Source organism: Dipteris shenzhenensis, chromosome 2, assembly GCF_047967505.1.
Source record: "Dipteris shenzhenensis isolate YYH24624 ecotype China chromosome 2, Dip_SZ_1.0, whole genome shotgun sequence".
Taxonomy (NCBI): Eukaryota; Viridiplantae; Streptophyta; class Polypodiopsida; order Gleicheniales; family Dipteridaceae; genus Dipteris; species Dipteris shenzhenensis.
This window is the reverse complement of record NC_141597.1, coordinates 12,198,644-12,219,332: the sequence shown is the minus strand read 5'-3', so window position 1 is coordinate 12,219,332 and position 20,689 is coordinate 12,198,644. Positions and strand designations below refer to the sequence as shown.

The 20,689-nt window shown below is 43.9% G+C and overlaps 1 protein-coding gene across 3 annotated transcripts in view; it reads right to left on the bottom strand.

Moving 5' to 3' along the window:
* Positions 1-536: 536 nt before the first annotated feature.
* LOC147904339 (casein kinase 1-like protein HD16) overlaps positions 537-20,689 on the bottom strand; it is a 39,835-nt gene continuing 19,682 nt past the window's right edge. The window contains exons 14-16 of one of the 3 annotated variants that reach the window (XR_015542233.1): positions 2,703-2,891; positions 2,300-2,605; positions 537-2,212 (exon numbers count right to left, since the gene is read on the bottom strand). Coding sequence is in view for 2 of the 3 variants with exons in the window: in XM_087386015.1 (XP_087242141.1) it covers positions 2,546-2,605; positions 2,703-2,891 (249 nt within the window). In the remaining variant the exon portion in view is untranslated. Of the gene's footprint in view, positions 2,606-2,702; positions 2,892-20,689 lie in introns of all 3 variants that reach the window. The other 2 variants (XM_087386015.1, XM_087386027.1) reach the window with 2 other exon arrangements.

The window sequence follows — 20,689 nt, the reverse complement described above, 5'->3', positions numbered from 1 at the left end:
TGCCTACTTGTGCATTGTTCAATTGGGAGACCCTTGTGTATTGTTCAATTGGGACACCCAAAAAAACTGCCTTTACAGCGGATCAATTGCATTCAAAGACTAGAAGACAAGCATTGCAGCCTGGAATACTTCGAGTAGGTTTCCACTTTTGAGGTGAAAACATCTTTTAAACACCTTTACTAGTGTAACTTTGATAGATTCTCTCCGAGTAGAACAGTATAATTGTCTTTGAAACAAAGTTCTGAAATGAGGTTTCAAGATGTCAACTGGAATTTGATTGAGAACAGGAGGTACAAAGCAAACAACAATGCCAAAACCTTTGCAGAATAAAAAGAGTGCTCAGATGTTTGTCTTAAAGCAGAGATTAGCATTATTCAACACTCTAGATGAAAAAGCAGCCAAACATGATCCACAAAAACTAAAAGACCTCTGCAACACGCTCCAATCTATGATCAAACAACTCCATGTCAAAACTATATTCTTTTATTACTTATTGTTAACAGAACTCGAGTTACCAGATCGAATAATCAACGCAAGTTTAACAAGCTTTGTTTGTTTTAATTTGCTCCATCACATGGCTAGCCACACCTACACCCCCTCATTATGTGTGGAGTCCCGTAAGAGAGGTCTCTCGAACACAAGCCCTTGCCCCCAAAAAAACCAAAAAGAACAAGGTGTAGGGACTCCAAGTAATTACTAAGACCCCAGAGGTTTGATCCCTGGATATGAGCTTCTGAAACCAAAGCCCACATTGTTAGGCCTACACCTCAGCAACAAAGGCCAGGAGAAAAGCCATCAAGAGTAATGGTGATTCCTAGCTAAAATTGTTAGCCTAAAAACTACGCAAAGCAAATAACCTGAATCAGCAAAACATCGAGGGGATTGTTTATTAACAACCAATCTTCCAAATTCAATCTCTACTATTGAAAATGAACATTGTAAAGATGTCTTCAAGAACAGACTTCAATGCCAGATAATCAGGAAACTGTTTTATACAACTAGAGGCCACTGAGAAGAAAATATCAAGCAGCATTCTCAAGGGATGAAATTGTGCAACACTTCCATCTGCAAATGATTTTGAAAAAACTCGAACATAATAACCATATCAGAAATCAGTATTACAGAAATCTACCTCCTATTAAATACATGCATGAACATGCTTGCATGTGTGCACATCCCAACATGATCAGCATCACAGCAATCTACCTCCTGAATACATGCATGCACATGCTTCGGTATGCGCACACCCCCACATGCACATACGTGCACACCCACACCCAACCTGCTTTGCACGTGCACACCCAAATCCATGCATTCTCAGTAACATCACCAATCTTAGTTTTCTCTTTCAAAAATTATGGCTCAATAAACTGTAACCCCAGCGACATCGGCTGTACAACGCTCAATAAACTGTAACCCCAGCGACATCGACTGTACAGCTAGCAAGCATATGAGGTAGAGTCGGCATACCATTCAAAATGACAGCAGGGCTGCAGGAGATATATCTGCAAAAAAGGAAGTCAAATAAGTGATAAAAACTCTGTTTACCCAAAATATGACGAATAAATTTCCTCCTAAACTAAAACCATTTGGAGAACATATGAGATATCCTTCACATAGATATTAAAAAGCAAGTGCTGTCAAGCTCTGAGAACAGTGCCCCAAGACGTTGAGTTCCATCAAGGTACTCTGTTGAAAACCTTTCTTCGTGTATGAATATAAGACTTCCTTTAAAGTTTTGTTAAAGGACAAGCTACGTTCTAGCACAAGAACAAAGTTACATCTACACCAACCTAGCACCACAGAATCCTCAACCCAAAAAAACATGTTTACTAGACAATAACCTACAGAGGTATAAAATATTCCAAGGCACAAGCAAACCATGAGAACTTAAGCCAGCCTTGTCTAATGTGTATATGATCGGTACTGTGATATTTCCTCTGCTTTGCTCCCAAATCCTAGGCTGTGTGTCAATTATTCTCCCTGCCGTTGGAGAATTTGCAACCCCTACACTTCCAAATTTTTTCCAGATTGCCGCAATAACCCCCACGGGGAGAAAAAGAGAGCCCCGATCTAAATGCCACCCACACTGTTGCCAGTCATGTTGCCAGTTGTGTAACCACTGCAGTCAATAAAAGTTCCAGATAATCTGGAAAAGTACAATTGATTATTACGACAAGCTGTCCCTTCTCTGCAAGACCCAGTATACAACCTGCCAGTACGGAAGCATGAGACAAGTGCCATCTGGAGCTGTTGATAAGGGGAGGCATTATTACAGAAGACTCAAAAGTAAACCTACCAGTCTTCCGTTGAGGTGAGGCAATGCCAACCAATACAAAAAGCACTCGCCAACTGCACCTTTGACATGGCCCATGATATTTGATTTCAAAATATAAATGTGACTAAACTGACTACATACAGCCCTGCCTTCCCATTTGAGCAGCTTAAGCAGCTTTGGGGTTGCTAGTTCCCCTTCCAAAGAGTACAAGACAGCATACACCCTCCCTTACATGGGAGGGATGACAAAGACCAACTTTGTTAAGGCTTATGATACAGTACGCCCATAACTCACAGCAGCTATATAAAGGTTCTTCGACCACTTTTCCTGCAAAAAAACACAAAGTAAGCCTAAGTCTGTACCTTGCAATGAGCAGAAGATGTAACTTAAACTTAAAACATTGCAGATTGTTCAGCCAGCCAACCTTTACATGTGTGCTCGGAAAGGCTGATGTACGAAGAGTCTCTTGTGTTTCATCTACTGGCTTCCTTCTGGGCACACTTAAAACAAAAGCAGCCTGGTCCCAAGTTGCAGCTGTTGATGTTATGCGATACCCGTTATCCCATCGACGATGAATACCTTCACTTGGGTATAGAAAATCTAACTCTACCACCTAACAAGTGGTGAAATCCAAAAGTCAGAAGAAAAAAAAGATGATCAAAAAATCACTGACTCTTCGATGTGTAGTGATCAAAGAGAATTACCTATGTCACTAACTTTCAAAACAGCAGACAATGGTGTAGCAACAAACATGGACTTAAAGCTTGCCATAATTAAGCCCTCCAGAGAACCAAGTAATCATGCTCCATGTATTCATTACTATTCAACACTCTGAAAGGAGCAGTGGAGCATAAAATCCATGCATTGGACACCAGGCTTAGCTACCACATGCAGCATGTGAAGCATTAATGACTCTCCATAACAACCTTCAGCGAAGTCTGATATCATTTTTTTGTCCCTTCCCACATATTAAAGTCCCCGACCAAATAAAACTAGACCTAATAAAGGCAGGCATTTACTAAACCATGCTAAGGCATTTGTTTTGTGATATAAGTGTAAGATGTTTTGTGTGCCTTGTCATTCATTTCTTAATCTTCAACAAAATTCGCACTCCTGACTCTCTTCATTTGCAGAAGTATAGTCTGCTCAAGACCCTAACATACCTCTTTTAGTAAAGCTTCTAACAGGAAAAGAAAACATCAATGTTATTCTTTAAAACATATATCCAGATGAATCCAGGAACATGTCCAAACTCATACTCTAAAAACACAACACATAGTAGTTCAATCTCATGATAGTCACACATAAGGTTGTAAACAATAAACTCCATCATCCATAGCAAAGACTAGCTTCTATGGCATCCCCACTGACATCATCAGCGCTCAACAGTGGGTGTAGAACAAAGTATAAACACATGCTCTCACACATACAAATCCACACACCCACACATACTCGAGCATCCATTTATACGAACGTCTTTGTACAGACTCTCTGTCAGTCTGTCGGCGGTAAAGGCCAGACCCAGCCGCGACAAAGGCTAGCACTAAAGGAAAAGGCTAATCAAAAAGTAGTCCACATTCTCTTCATTCCACATTCTCTTCATTCAAACTACAACTACTTGTGAAGACTACACGATTTCATTTTAGTATTTCCCAAACGAGCATCCAAGTAAAAAAATGCTTAAGACCATCTAGCTGATAGGGCAACCCACCACTTGAGATTGAAATAATTTACCGCAATATCTTATATCGTGAAATCTATTCCATAACGTCTACTTGCTTATAATCACAACAGTTGTTCCATAGCTCTTATGTTTTAGCGTCCAAAACCTATATAAAGGAATCCCCCCTCCCCCTTTCTCATCTTGATCAGCCTTCAGTCAGCGTCAACAGCCCACAGCCTCCAGCAGTCCCAGGGAAGACTTAGCAGGCCCTGAGCAGCAGGAGAAGAGGTCTTCCTGCCTCTCTCCATATCCACCTACAGGCAGTGATCCCCCTTCATCTACAGTGACACTTTCTCAGGCATTCAGCTTGCAGGTAAACAGTTGTATTCAGCCTATTGGCAAACAGCGAATAAACAGACGATAGTCTGTTTCTTTCTCCCCCCCCCCCCCTCCCTACCCAAAACCCCACCAGGGGGATGGGGTGAGGGGGGTGGGGACATGCAATCCAATCCTATTTTCCCTAAGATGATAGTCTCTTTCTTTCTCCCCACCCCATAAACCCACCAGGGGGATGGGGTGGGGGGCATGCAATCCAATCCTTTTTTCCCTATTTTCATTCTTACACAGCAAGAACATGTTTATGTGTCTTTTCTGAGTTTAGTATATGCTTCCGCATCACACCTTCCAAGCCTGGCATGGAGGAGCAGCAATGTCCACAACAAGGAGCCCTGCCTAAAGCACCTCCAGCAGCAGCACCAGGAGACGAAGGAAGAACAGGATCGTGCCCACAAGTCGAAATACCATGTCCAAAGGTATGTGGGCAGGACCTGTAGAAAACATAGAGAAAGACTTGCCTTGGATAGAGTGTTGCAAACACGTGCAATTCACACATTCAACTTCTGTAAAACCTCAGAGCACACACAGTGAACTGAATTGTAAATTTATTGTAGCATTGAACCATGTACAAACTGTCACGATATGGTCCTAACAATGTTGAGAAACCTCTGCTGCACCAGATCTCCAGCTCCACGTACCTCGAGGGAGGCTTAGGTAGGATAGGGTAGAGAGGAATATGTCCAAAGGGGCATTGGAATTGGAAAAAAATTGCACTAGAAGAGCTGAGGAGGGAGAAGTTTATATAGGGCCTGAAACAGCCCCTGGACTGGTTGCCTGTAGTCCCGCAGGCTGACATGTCAGTCGACCAGCAGGGTTGTCCGACTGGCCGCTAGCTGACTGAGCAGACTGCTTTCTATAATATGGTACTGCAGCCTCCTGCAGCTCATACTGCACCAAAGCAGGGCTAAACAGCCCTCAAAAACCAATGCAAAATGGAACCCCCGCCCCCCACACCCCAACAAGGTGCCTGCCCAGGGATCACGGGCAGGCACTGTCATATTTCAACACCCCCGCTAAGTGGTAGGCGGTGGGCCTACATACAATCCCCTGAAAGAAATACTCCAGCTGCTCCCAAGAAAGTGCCTTCGTCAGAAGTTCAGCTATATCCTCTCAAGTTGAACAACGAACAAGCTCCACCACGCCATCCTCAATCAGCTTCTGGATGAAATGACAATCCACCTCAATATGCTTCATGCTTGTTTTGAGCCAAACAACCTTGCATGAGGCCACTCTTGCTGCGCAATACTCTGCTTCTGTCGATGAGAGAGCCATTGTCATCAGCGTCTTGCTTGACCAAGAAATGAGACTAATCCAAGCAAGAAACAATAACCTGTAGTAGAGTGAAAACCACCTTAAGACCAACAAAAGGGCGGTAAAACACAAATAACCAGCCAATGCTCTCACATAATCAATTCAGTAAATAATCAACCAGTGAAATGGGAACTAGAATGCTCCTAATCAAAAAAAAGAAAGACACAGATTGACCCGAAACCTTGGCGCCCCTTTTGGTATTTCTTTATAAGTGGGAGGTTCCTGTATCCTCCATGCTCTGATACGATAGTCCTAAATTCCCTTTAGTTACTGAGGAATGAATAGCACAATTGTCCGATGTCAACACCTCAGCTTTGAAAGAAATATTTAAGCATGTGTTGGTGAGATAAAGAAGGCATCCCACCAATTGATGATATAGTGTACTATGACACAAAACTGGGGGTTTGGTTTTGGTCACGCCTCAACCCACAAATTGAAGAAGAGAGAAGAGATTTGGGCATTAGATGAAGCTTAAAGAGACACTCACTCTCTCTCTTCTCAGATCAAAACAAAGATATAGACGTCAAAGGTGAAGTTGTACTCTAGCATTAGAAATAAGAAAGGCTGAGGGGAAGCATTGATTTGAGCTAATCCGTAAGAACCAAAAGTAAGGGCGAGCCGTTATTGGAAGAACATCTTTTGACTCAACACAATGTGAACTGATGTGAAAGGCGTGAATTGATAGAGCTGATTTGGCTCAATGAAACGGTTGGGACGAAACATAGATCTCGAAAAGACAAAGATTCTGATATCAAATTCATTCAAAACGAAGCTTGGAACAGAAAATTATGACGGTTTTACGAAAGGTTCTCAAAACTGCTCCAAACAACAGACCCGACCACTCAGACTGTTGGGGTAAAGGCACTGGCCACCCTATGTAAATAGTACTTTATGTTGTACTTTAGTGTAGGACACTTAAGTACACTAAGTACACATTTGTACTTTGATGTACTTAAGGGTTACTACCTTATCCATAATATATATGTGTGTACTTGGGGAGGTACCACTTACTCATTGTGATTATCCCCACTATTGTGTGTGTGCAGGGAGTCTCTCTACTCCCTACTCTATCCCCCTCACACTCTCTATCAACTGGTATCAGAGCCAACGGGCTCTCTCCCTCCTCTTCCACTCTCTCCTCTCCCTAGCCTACCCCTTCCGTACGGACCGACCCGTACGGCCGTACGACGTCCGTACAACCGTACGGACGGATCGCGAACGGCAGCTGCAACGGCTGCAACGACGGACGGATCACGAACGGCGGCTGCAACGGCGGCGGATCGCGAACGGCGGCTGCAACGGCTGCAAGAGCGTAGGCAACGCGCAAAGGCGCGGCTGCAGCGGCGGCTGCAAGAGCGTGAACGGCGCGGCTGCATCGGCGCGGCTGCCAGGGCGCAGGGCGTGGCTGCACGTCGCTGGCAAGGGCTGCAAGGCACGGCTGCATCGGCGTGGCCAGGGCTGTAGGGCGCACGTCGACCAAACCGGCCGACACAGGTCAGCCAAACCGGCCGACACAGGTCGGCCAGACCAGACAAAACTGGCCCAGCTCCTCCTCTACGTGGAATCCAACATCGAGACCCATTGTGAGGACAAACTGTAGGTCGGTTGATATGTCTTCTCTGCGGAAAGGTCCTCGACGGCAAGATCGACCAGTCCGAGTAGTCCTTCTTGGACGATGACCAGATGGGAAACGGGTTTGTCCTCACTTGCATTGCCAACCTCTACTTGCCCTGAAAAAATGTGCTGAAGATATCTTGCAACAGCTGCGTGCACTCCAATCAAAGCAGGAACAAGTTCTCTGTCAACATTTCGAAGGTACTGTTTTGCACGAAAATCGAGTGCATAGTACAACAGCAAGTACACCGTACAAGTACAGCCAGCAGGCAGGGTACCGTGCAAAGGTACGCAAGGTGTTCTATTTGGGGCAGGGCTTACACTCGCACTGAGGCATTATGCCGCAAACAGTGTTGAGACAGGTCTTATCACTTGGCCAGTGATTGTACACAGTGGTGGCACTGAGAGTATGCATTGGACAGATCTGTACTTGATACTTGCAGTGTATGCTTTGTTGGATGCAACTCAATGGATTTGCAGTCAAACGCCTTGTGTGAGCAGTAGCAGTTGATGCCATTTACTGTGTCAATGCACGGAATGTGCTGCCAATTCAAGGGGCTTTTGATGCTATTATGCTTGTGACAAATGCTTTAGCTTGTTGCTGAAAGTACAATCACATTTGGTACAGATTTGGTCGATTTTGACCAAGTTTGACTTTAGTCAAATTTGGGGCTTTTGTAGCCTGACCGGAAATTTGTCAAGTGGGAGCACTCTACATGCATCAGGCTATCTTGTGGAGCACTATTATGCTTTGAAAGTGCAAATTTAACTTACAGTGTTTGGTCAAAGGTCAATCTCTCATATTGGAAGTCACATCCCTGATTTTCTTCATGCATTCAAAGGGCTTTTGAGCCACCTTACTTCCAAACTGCAAATTCAGTTGGGGGGGAAGTTTATGAAGCATATGGAGGTCTAAAATCAGGGATTTTCATCAAAAAATCAGAGATTTACAGTTACTGTTTTTTTTTGACAGTCCGGGACTGTCAAACAGCAGGTTTGACCATATTTGACTATCAAAAAGTCAAAAAGTACTGCTGTTTTTTTTCTTATATCAGTTCTGGATTTTTCTGGAGCGATTTGAAGCAGCTGTACCGCACTTTCGCCAGCGAAAAAAGACAGGAACAGCTTGCTGTACTGTTTCTGCAGCAAGTGGGAGAAAAATATTCAGTTGGTTTTGTGCCACTGAAACAGTACCAAGTTCATTTTTTGATCGTACTTCCGCTGCGGGGGAATTTTCTACAGGGAGTCAAACTCTACTTTCTTTACCATGAGTTCCGGCAGCGATGTGTCGTCCTTGTTTCAGATAAAGAAGCTCGAAGGAGCTAAAAATTACGACATATGGAGGACACAATGCTACAATGTGCTGATGCAGAAGGACCAGTACAAGCCTATAAAGGAGAAGGGTGTTAAGCCCTCCAACGTTACTGATGAGCAGTGGGAGAAGATGGACGGCTTGGCCAGGTCGACCATTATGCTTACAGTTGTTGATTCACTGGTTGTAGGCATCAGGGATGAACCTACTGCGTGGGAGATGTGGCAACGTCTTGAGGATACTTATGCCAAGAAAAGTGCCACGGGAAAAGCTTACTGGCTAAAAAAGCTTGTTGGTCTTCAAATGAAGGAGGGGACAGCTATGTCCACTCATATTATTGAGTTTAACAGCATATTCAGCCAGGTGATCAACCAAGGGTTGAAGCTCGATGATGAGCTGAAAGCTACACTCATCCTATGTTCTCTACCTGAGTCATGGGACACATTCAGGACTTCTACCAGCAACTCAAAAGCCATTCTGTTATTTGTAGATGTGGAGAGTGCTCTTCTACAGGAAGAGATGAACAGAAAGAACAATGCTATTGGGAAGTCAAATGCTTTGAATGCACGCAGCAGGTCCAAAACACGTGGAAAAGACAAAGAAAGAGAGAGGAGCAAGTCCCGCTCTAAGAGTGATCTTGTATGCAACTATTGTGGCAAGAAGGGACATATTGAGAAAAGTGTTTTCAAAAGAAGAATGACCAGAGAGCCAAAGAAGGCAAGACTCAAGGCAAGTCTAAGGGCAAAGAAAAAGAGGAGCTGAATGTTACTTATGTTAGTGACAGTGACAGTGGACATGAGATATGTTTCACCTCTTCACTGGAGGCTCATACACTTCATGCTGGTGATGGATCAGATATGTTTTCCTGGATTATAGATTCAGGTGCTTCCTTTCATGTGACATCCTACAGAAATCTGTTTGTCAGATATGCAGGAAGGCAAAAGGGAGTGGTCTTTCTTGGTGATAACCATGCATGTTCTATCATTGGCATAGGTGATGTCAGGCTTGTGCTTGAAAATGGCCAGCAGTTAATGCTCAAAGGGGTCAGGCATGTTCCTGAGGTGAAGAAAAACTTGATTTCCACAGGGTTGTTGGATGACGATGGTTATCATACCACCTTTGGCAGTCAGAAATGGAAAATCAGCAAAGGGGCAATGGCTATTGCCAGGGGTCCTAAGGTTGATACTTTGTACTCACTTCATGCTGGACATTGTCCGCATTCTGATGTAAATGCCACCGAGCTGCCAAAGATTTCATTGTGGCATAGCCGGCTTGGCCATATGAGTATTAAGGGAATGGAGCAATTGGCTCATTTTGGTTACTTGCCGAGTCTAAAATATTCAGATTTACAGAAATGTGAATTTTGTCTCTACGGTCGTCAAGTACAAATACCTCATAAGAGAAGGTCAGATCAGAAATTACAGCTCTTGGAGCTAGTACATACAGATGTGTGTGAGATGCCTACACTCTCTTTAGGAGGTTCAAAGTACATACTGTCATTCATAGATGACGCCACCCGCAAAGTGTGGGTTTACACTCTCAGAAAGAAGAGTGATACGTTCAAGGCTTTCACTAAGTTTGTTGCACTGGTCGAAAATGAGACAGGCAAAAAACTGAAAGCCTTACGATCTGACAATGGTGGAGAGTATTTGTCCAAAGAATTTCAACAATTCTGTGAGGCAAAGGGCATTCAAAGAGTGTTGTCTGCACCATATGATCCTCCACAGAATGGTACAGCTGAAAAAATGTTCAGGACCATTCAAGAGAAAGTCAGATCCATGTTGTCACATGCTGCATTGCCCCACACATTTTGGGCTGAAGCTGTAAAGACAGCTGTGCACCTTATTAACAGGTCACCAAACAAGAGACTATGTGGTGGTGTGCCTGAACAGGCATGGACGGGCAAGCCTCCGTCTTACAAACACCTACGGGTCTTTGGTTGTGTCGTGTATGTGCATGTACGCAGGGAGGACAGAACTAAACTGGATCCAAAGTCTCTTAAATGCATATTCCTAGGTTACGATGACAAAGGTGAGATGGGCTACAGGATTTGGGATCCCAAGAACAGAAAACTTATACGCAGCAATGATGTCGTGTTTGATGAAACCATCATGTTCAAGGAACCTGTTGTACAGCAGGGACCTTTAAAAGTAACTATTGATGATAACAGGCATCATGGGCAACACGAACAGGCTGTAAATCAGCCACAACAGCAGCATAACCAGCCATTAAATGATGCTGCAGCAGGTCCTAATGGACAGCCAGGTATGGCAGAAAACATCCCAATGGATGAAGCACAGTTAGGTGATCTTCCTGACATGCAAATGCAGCCAGGAGACATGGGACAGCCACCATATCAGGGTGATGAACAGGCTGGACAGCCAGCTCAAGACGATGGTCATTGGGTTAGAAGGTCATCTAGACCGACGCGGCAGCCAGAAAGATTTGTTCCAGGCATTGATTATTTGATTGTGGAGAGCCTTCATGCTACAGAGAGGCTAGGCAGAGGGCAGACAAGGTTCAATGGGATCTTGCTATGAAGGCTGAAATGAACAGCCTTCACAAGAATGGCACTTGGGAATTGGTATCCTTGCCTACTGGTAAGAAGGTACTGCCATGCAAATGGGTTTATCGACTTAAGGTCACACCTGGTGAAAAGCCAAGGCATAAAGCCAGACTGGTTGCCAAGGGGTTCAAGCAGGAATATGGTGTTGACTTTGACGAGATATTCTCTCCTGTTGTTAAGATGACAACACTCAGAACTGTATTAGCATTGGTTGCACATGCAGATATGGACTTGGTCCAAATGGATGTCAAGACAGCATTTCTTCATGGTGATTTACATGAGGAAATTTTTATGCAGCAGCCAGAGGGTTTTACAGTGAAGGGAAAAGAGAAGCTTGTATGCAAACTAAAGAAAAGTCTTTATGGTCTAAAGCAGGCACCCAGGGAATGGTATCATAAGTTTGATACATTCATGCGAACCCAGGGTTACAGGAGAAGTGACATTGATCACTGCTTGTATACCAAGAAAGCTTCAGATGGCAGTTTACTTATCCTCATTTTGTATGTGGATGACATGTTAATTGCTGGAAAATCTCATAATGAGATGAATGCCTTGAAAAAGAGATTGCACCAGACCTTTGATATGAAAGATCTTGGTGATGCCAACCATATATTGGGTATGCGGATACTTCGGGATCGGGAAAAGTGGTTGCTATACTTGTCTCAGAAGGAATATATTGGCAAGGTCTTGCAGAGATTTCACATGGAGGGGGGGAAGAGTATTGGTACTCCATTGCCTCCTTATGTGAAAATCAGTGCTTTGGACAGCCCTCAGACAGATGCTGAAAAAGCTGAGATGTCAAAGATTCCGTATGCATCAGCATGTGGCAGTCTCATGTATGCTATGGTTGCAACCAGGCCCGATATTGCGTTTGCAGTGGGAGTGGTTAGCAGATACATGGCTAAACCTGGCAAAAAGCATTGGAATGCAGTAAAAGGTGTCATGAGATACCTGAAGGGTACACAGGACTTGTGTATATGTTTCGGCAGTCAAGATGCAAAAGTGCAAGGTTATACAAACTCTGATTATGCCGGTCACCCTGATACCCGGAAGTCTACTTACCGGATACGTTTTCACTTTCACTGGAGGTGCAGTATCGTGGGTATCTAGAATGCAGCAATGCGTTGCATTGTCTACCACAGAAGCAGAATACATTGCAGCCACTGAGGCATGCAAGGAGGCTATATGGCTATCTCGGTTAGTGGCAGATTTGGGTTATCCATTGGAGATTCCATTGTTGCATTGTGACAGTCAGAGTGCCATACAGTTGGCACGTAATCCTGTCTTTCATGCAAAGACGAAGCACATAGATGTGAAATATCACTTTATCAGGGAGGTGCTTGAAAACAAGCAAATTAAGCTTGTTAAGGTGCATACAGATGACAATCCGGCAGATCTGTTAACCAAAGGGTTAGCTGCAGAGAGGTTTGCACACTGCAGATCTCTTATGGGTATTGGTTGAGGCCAATATTCTTTCTCTCCTTGAGGGCACACTGCCTTTAAGTGGGAGGTTGTTGGGGTAAAGGCACTGGCCACCCTATGTAAATAGTACTTTATGTTGTACTTTAGTGTAGGACACTTAAGTACACTAAGTACACATTTGTACTTTGATGTACTTAAGGGTTACTACCTTATCCATAATATATATGTGTGTACTTGGGGAGGTACCACTTACTCATTGTGATTATCCCCACTATTGTGTGTGTGCAGGGAGTCTCTCTACTCCCTACTCTATCTCCCTCACACTCTCTATCACAGACAACAATAACTTTTATTCTACTAAATGGAACCAATATATGAATACATCAACAGATAGATCTTGAAAAAACGAAGATTCTGATATAAGTTTCGTTCAAAACGAAGCTCGTAGTAGAAAGTTATGACCGTTTTACGAAAGACTGCCAAAACTGTCCATACCCGACTGCAGTTATGGAAAGGGCAACGATCTCCTTCAGCAGAGAAGTAGCTTCCCAGATACATGGCAAATTGAGGTGAGTAGAGAATACCCTTAACACAGATCTAGAAATGACTCACTCATGTGGGTACACTAAGCTTTAGAGCGAGGAGAGAGAAGATGGAAGAAGGATGAGGAAAAGGAAGCATGAACTTTATTCAAAACATCAAAAGCAAGAAGAGGGGTACAAAGTGAGAGCCTAATGCTCTAGGGAGATGGGAAAAGATAGGCAAAGCTAGATACAAGTGATGGCATAACTAAGAAAGAAGGAGAGGGAGGAGAGAGGTCTCTTTTATAGAGCAATAATATGGGGGTGAAACAAGGTTGCCCTCTTTAACCTGTTTGGAATATGCATTGACAAGCTAGAAGTACATTTTCAGCCAATAGATTCCTTCACCCCCTAGTGACATAAGGACATGGGTCACCATCAAATGTCCTTTTGGGCACATTTTTACAAGTGTCCCATCACAAAATCCTCATGACTCTTTAAAAATTGAGAAAGTCAAGAGTCTTTCCCCTTGGAGCCCATAGGAACCCTCTCTTTTCCATATGTCAACATCCTCCATATACCACCTTGAAATTCTAAAAGGATTCCTCTTGACTTTACACTCTTCCACACTCCTCCACATGCCCTCCATGTGCTTGGCATGTGCTCTCCATATTATTTTAGTACATTATGGAGGCCATGCAGTCATCTGGCCCACTCAAAATTCATGACTCATTTCTATTTTCCCAATTACAAAGCAAATAGACAGTACTTGCAGCCACAGTACGGCCTGCGTCAGCAGCCGTACAGGCCACGTCAGCAGCCGTACCAGCCACGCCCGCAACAGTACGGCCTACATCAGCAGACCGTACAGCTACTACTGCAACACACGCTTCCGGTTTGCGGGTTCGGGGAGGCTCCGGGACTAGTGGTCTTCCGATTTGCCAGATTTCAGCATCTCCTTCCGTCAGCTTTATTCGGGACGGTTTTCTTCTGCTCCATCCTCCCCTGTGCTTCGTTTCAGTCAGTTATTTCTCTCCGTACGTAATCAAATCAGATTTCAGCCATGTCTGATGCTCCAAATCCCGAGTTCACTATGGGAGAGCAGGACTTAGATTACACTCCAGTGGGAGAGGATGATCAGGGTCTCTATGACGACCTGATAACTAAAAAAGCCTTCAGTGAGTTTACGACTGCTCTTGATGGCAAATTCGAGCAGGTCAATGCTAATCAATCGGGGTTGACACAGCAACTCCAGGGGATACAAGCAACTCTGACTCTTCTGGCTAGCACGGTTCAGGCACTCACGCATGTGGATGCCATGGCTTCAGTGCTAGGCCCGAATATCACTCCGGATCCCTTTCTAGGTGACCAAAAATCAAGAACAAAGGAGGTTGTTGACACTTGGTTGCACAAGTGGCAAGTACACTTCCAATTCCACCCCTATCCAGATGAGAAAAAAATTCAGCTTGCAGCAGGGTTTATGTCAGGTAAAGCCTTGCTTTGGTGGAAAGAACTCCAGCCTAAGCCTGATACTTGGACAGATTTTGAGGGCATCTTCAGGAAGGAGTTCCTGAAGAAGGAAGATGACTACGATATCGTCGGCAAACTCAAGGCCCTCGATATGTCAAAATTGAATTTAACTTTTGAAGTTTATCTTCAAGGATTTAGGGATCTGCAAACCAGGGCCACTAAAATGGATCCTGTAACCTTGTTAGGTTTTTTCGTGGATGGTTTGCCAGACTCCTATAAGTTACAGATTAAGAATAACAAGTGCACAACATTGCAGGAGGCCATGACATATACGCACATATATGATGATACCATGGCCGGTACCAAGGCAACCACAATTACCGAGACGAGCGCAAAGAACAAACGCAAGTTCTTTCAGCATGCAACTGGTATTGGGGAGACGAAGTCTACGGACAACGCCTCCAGGAAAAGCTTAACTCCTGCGAAGAATGGTAAGGCCCGTTTCCTTCGCACTCTCACGCTCAAGAAAGAAGGTCGGTGTTTTTATTGCGAGGAGCGGGGCCACACAAAGAATGAGTGTCCTAAGCGGAACGGGTCCACGCACCGCAGCCAAGGGAGCCAACCAAGTCACGATGACAGGTATTTCAGTAAATGTCATTACCTGCCCCCTTTCTTGTAATTGTACCTTTAATACTTCGTTGTTTGGTTCCCATGATCTTTTCCGAGTTTATGGAGAAGTTAGGGACCAACAGGTTCACATTCTCTTTGATCCGGGCAGCTCTCACAATTTTGTTAATTACAAATTTGTGCAGAAGATGGGACTGTCCACAGTACCTAGCGACCACACCTACGAGGTGCAGCTTCCAGCTGGGAAGCAGTTTTGGGATCGCAAGGTTGAAGCGCTTCCCATCCGGATTCAAGCCTACACGGGAGCTCTCACATGTTATGTTATGCAGTTAGAGCATGTAGACTTGCTGATCGGGATAGAGTGGTTTAAAACCTACAATATCCAGATCGGATGGACGGAGCATACGCTTTCTTTTGTAGACAAGGACACCCAATTTTGTATTCAGTGTGATCAAATCCCCCCTTCTCAAGGGCCTATTGTATCTGCGATGCAGCTTCGGAATATATTGAACAATTCTCATTATGATGTCTATCAGTGTGTTTTGACTCCACTTTCTTCATTTGTTGTTTCGGTCATTAACAAAAATGAATTAAGTGTGTTTGAACACCGAGAATTGAGAATGTTGTTAGATAATTTTAAAGACGTATTCCTAGCTCAACTGCCAGAAGGTTTACCTCCAGAACGGGCAGTAGATCATCACATAGATTTAGTCCCAGGGGCTCAACCTATCAGTGTACCACCTTATAGGATGAGCCAGGTAGAGGAGGATGAGTTAGCTTTACAGCTTCAGGATTACCTGAATATGGGCTATATCCGCCCAAGTAAATCACCTTGGGGTGCACCTGTCCTCTTAAGAAAGAAGAAAGATTCTTCCTGGAGAATGTGTATAGATTATAAACGACTAAATAAAGTTACAATTAAGAACCACTATCCTTTACCTCGTTCTGATGATTTGATAGACCGTTTGGCCGGAGCGAAGTATTTCACTAAGATTGATTTGCGTACGGGTTATCACCAAATCCGTATCTATGCTAAACACATAGATAGGACCGCATTCCGGACTAGGTATGGTCATTACGAGTTCCTCGTATTACCTTTTGGTTTGACGAATGCTCCTGCTACTTTTCAGCAGATGATGAACGATTTGTTCAAGGATTTTCTGGGCAAATTTGTTGTAGTGTTCTTAGATGACATCTTGGTATATAGTAAAACGCTTGAGGATCATATAGCACACCTCCGGGTTGTCTTACTTGTTCTAAGACAGCATAAGCTTTATGCCAAGATGAGTAAATGTGACTTCTTTATGAAGGAGATCATTTACTTAGGACACAAGATTTCTTCTAAAGGTATTAGCATTGATCTGGATCGTATCCAGAAGGTTTTAGAATGGCCTATCCCTCAGACTGTGAAACAACTTCGTTCTTTCCTAGGATTTACGGTATTTCTTCGGAAGTCAGTGCGTGATTATTCACATATCACGGCACCCTTGACCAACATATTGAAAGGTCGTGGACGCAGGTCTACCCAGCCGATCTTTTGGAATGATGCAATGAACAAGGCTTTTGAAACCTTGAAGTTATCTATCAAGGAAGCACCCGTTCTTGCATTACCCGATCCTACCCGGCCTTATGTTTTAGAGGCCGATGCGAGCGATTATGCGATTGGGGCAGCTCTATTCCAAGAGGGCAGACCTGTAGCTTTTGAGAGTAAGAAGCTAGACGACACCCAGTATCGTTGGCCCACACTTGAGAAGGAACTTTATGCTGTAGTGTATGCCCTCAAGGTTTGGAGACACTACTTGTATGGTTCAAAGTTCCTTGTATTGACTGATCACCAGTCAATTAAGTATGTGTGTGATGGATCAGAATTGAGAGGAAGGAAAGCTAGATGGGCAGAGCTAATGCAGGATTTTGATTTCGAAATACGTTATCGTAAGGGTTCGTTGAATAGTGTGGCGGATGCCTTAAGTCGAGTTAAGTTTGTAAATGCTTTGTCATTTACGGAAATATCCTCAGACCTATTTCAATCCTTGAGAGGGCTATACGCAACTGATAGTCATTTCAGTTCTTTTTGGCAGAGAGTCCAGGATGGGAGCTCCATGGTTGACCAGGACTCAGGGATTGTGCCACCTAGGATACAGGCGGCGGGAGGTCAGTGGATGATTAGGAACGGCTTGCTGTTCCGGAATGAAAAGATTTGTGTGCCTGATGTTCTGGACCTTAAATCCAAGATTCTCTGGGAGTGTCATGATGCTCCTAGTGCGGGACATCCAGGTATACATAGGACTCTGTCTCTTGTGAAGCATACCTTTTATTGGCCTAAGATGCGTGCATTTATAGAGAACTATGTAGTAGGTTGCCGGGTTTGTCAGGTTACTAAGGCTGAACGCCTTAGAAGCGCGGGCTTATTACAGCCTTTACAGATTCCAGGTAATAAATGGGAAAGTATTTCCATGGATTTTATTACTGGTTTACCTCGCACGCGCAAGGGTCATGACTCATAGTCGACCGTTTGACAAAAATGGCTAGATTCTTACCTACAAGAACAACTATTTCAGCTGTTCAGTTGGCTCACGAGTTTGTGGACCACTTGTTCAAGCTGTATGGTTTGCCATCTGACATAGTCAGTGACAGGGACTCAAAGTTTACAAGTAACTTCTGGACACTTGTATTTGAGAAGTTGGAAACTACTCTAAGTATGAGTTCCTCGGATCATGCACAATCTGATGGCAGTACAAAGAAGGTCAACCAATTAGTTGAAGACATGCTTCGGGCATATGTATCTAAGAGACAGTCTTCATGGGAAGATTATCTACCCATGATTGAATTTGCTTACAACAGTGCAAAGCATTCTAGTACAGGTTATATTCCTTTTATGCTTATGTACGGGTTCCAACCAAAGTCACCAGTTATGGTAGGATTAAAAGGGATTCAAAATGATACTGCTAAGAACTTCTTGCAAGACATGCAGGAAATGTTGCAGTTTGCCAAGGAGTCTATTAGAAGTGCCCAAGATCGGGACAGATTTTATGCTAATAGACATCGTTCACCCAGAGAATTCTCTGAAGGAACGATGGTATATTTGAGAATTCCTAAGGAATCCAAGAGCCTAAGTACTGGTTTGGTTCCGAAATTATCCCCCAGATACTGTGGCCCATTCAAGGTCATTAAAAGAATTGGACCAGTTGCATATCGACTAGAATTGCCTCCTGATGTTAGAATACATCCAGTCTTTCATGTCAGTAGACTGAAAGAAGTATTGGGTGGTGCAGATGATCAACTTGTTTCTCCTCATGAGATTATAGAAGTTACAGATTTGACTTTTATTCCTCACGAACCTGAATCTATTCTTGAATTTCGTGAAAGACAGATTCAAAATCGTACTATCACGGAATACAAGATTAAGTGGAAGGATCGTGTTGAGGAGGATGCAACATGGGAGACATTACAAAACCTCCAAAGAACATTTCCGGATTTCTTAGCAAACTCTTTCTTAGAGGAGGGGGAGTATGTCATGTGCACGGATTGGTATCTGATGTGTACTAGGTACATAGAACTAGCTCAGGTTAGCCTGGGGAGGCTTAGAGCTAGGCAGGCTTGATTCTCGGGTTGAGTGGCAAGGGTGCGAACTATTTATAGGTCTTCGCTATTTTTGGTGCCGGGGCCCGAGAGGCCCAGGGGGTTCAGTTCTCAGTGTGCAGTTGGGAGCAAGTCTCGTTCCCAGGTGCTAGGTCTGATCAGGGATTGTGTCGCAGACGCGCGCCTGCATCTTAGCGTAGCCCAAGGCCCAGTGGCAGATCCAGGGCTTCACAGCGCCACCTGGTGGTATGGGACACCAGGCTGGTCAGGATCTGATTGGGAGTTCGTGCCAGTAGCTCAGCTCGTGGCTCGGAGGGGACATCTTCTGATTCGGGATCACATCCCGTAGATGTCACGGTTGGGTGGTGAGCAGCCTGCTCAGTTCTGATGTTGTGTGTGGTTGTTTTGCAGATCAGGGGTTTCAGGAGTGCTGGGACGTGTCACATAGTCTATCCTTGTAGAAGAGCCACCCACCTTGAACTAAAAAATGGCCAAATGCAAGAGTAGTGAATAAGTGGTACCGAGTGCAGAAGTCGGCTGAATCTACATATTGTGCCTCCACATAATCAAGGTCTTGTTTTTGCATCTCAAAGCACAGAGGCCCCTAAAGTGTGTAAATAGATATTTTCCCACTGAGGGCATTGGCAATGGGGTTGTTCTTTCCAGGGACGTACTAAATCATACCCTCAAACAGTTGGAAGAATTTGCCTCCATCTGAACTGTCGACCACTCCATTGTGACCTTGGCATTGTTTAAAGCCATTGTAGGACTTGATGATCTATTTTAACCGTAAAAGTTCATCCAGACCAGAATGGCTTCCAGTGCTTCAATGCTTAAATAACTCCGAGCAATTATAGACAAAATATACCTTTGTAAGACTAGAATATATCCAATCATACAAATTTAGAGTTTTTGTTGTTCTAAAGTAATTTTTAGCTGTTGGAACTTCTGCACCCACATAAGATAATTCTATGTAGTTGGGCAATTGATCACTACTCGGACGAAAATTCAAAGAATTTGCATGTCCGCTAAGGTGATAGAAAAATACCAGAAGATTCAATTTTCGCTTATATTATCCCAATGACCACGTTACTTGCATCTGTGAGATGGCATGTGCTTGGACCTCAAAAAGATGACATGTGCTTGATAATATAGCATTTGGGTTATATTATCAATGAGATGGCATGTGCTTGGACCTCAAAAAGATTCGAGTCATCACAAGGTGGGCTGTCCCAATGACCACTTTCTCTGCTTGGAGTAGTATATACCTAGATGAATCCAGGAACATTCCCAAACTCATCCTCTAAAAACACAACATAGTGCAGTTCCAATCTCATGATAGTCACTCACAAGGTTGAAAACCATAAACTCCATCATGCATAGCAGGGACTAGCTACTATGACATCCCCACTGACGTCATCAACGCCCAACAGTGGGTGTAGACCATAGTATAAAAATATGCTCTCACACATACAAATCCACACACCCACACATACTTGAGCATCCATTTATACAAAGTCTTCGTACTGAGTTTCTGTCGGCACTCCGGAGGTGAAGGGCAGACTCAGCCATGATGAAGGCTAGCACTAAAGGAGAAGTACTCCAAAAAGAATATCATATGTTATGTCTTTTGTAAATCACCTCTGATCACCATATGATGTAGACCATGCGATACGTGTTTTGTCTATCCCATTTCTGTGAACCTCACACCCTTGGGAACCCTTGCTAGCATGAGATCCTAGCCATAGATTTATCCTTGACCACCATGAGAAACTATGAGACTAGATGTATCCTTGACACTGCAAGAGGCAACCCCTTGAGGGGGGGTATGTTGGGATAAGTATGATCAAGGGCTTGCTCTATGGTGCATGTGTGCATCTAGGGGAGTCACATGTGTGTTTGTGTGTGTTGTAAAGGCACATCAAGTGCT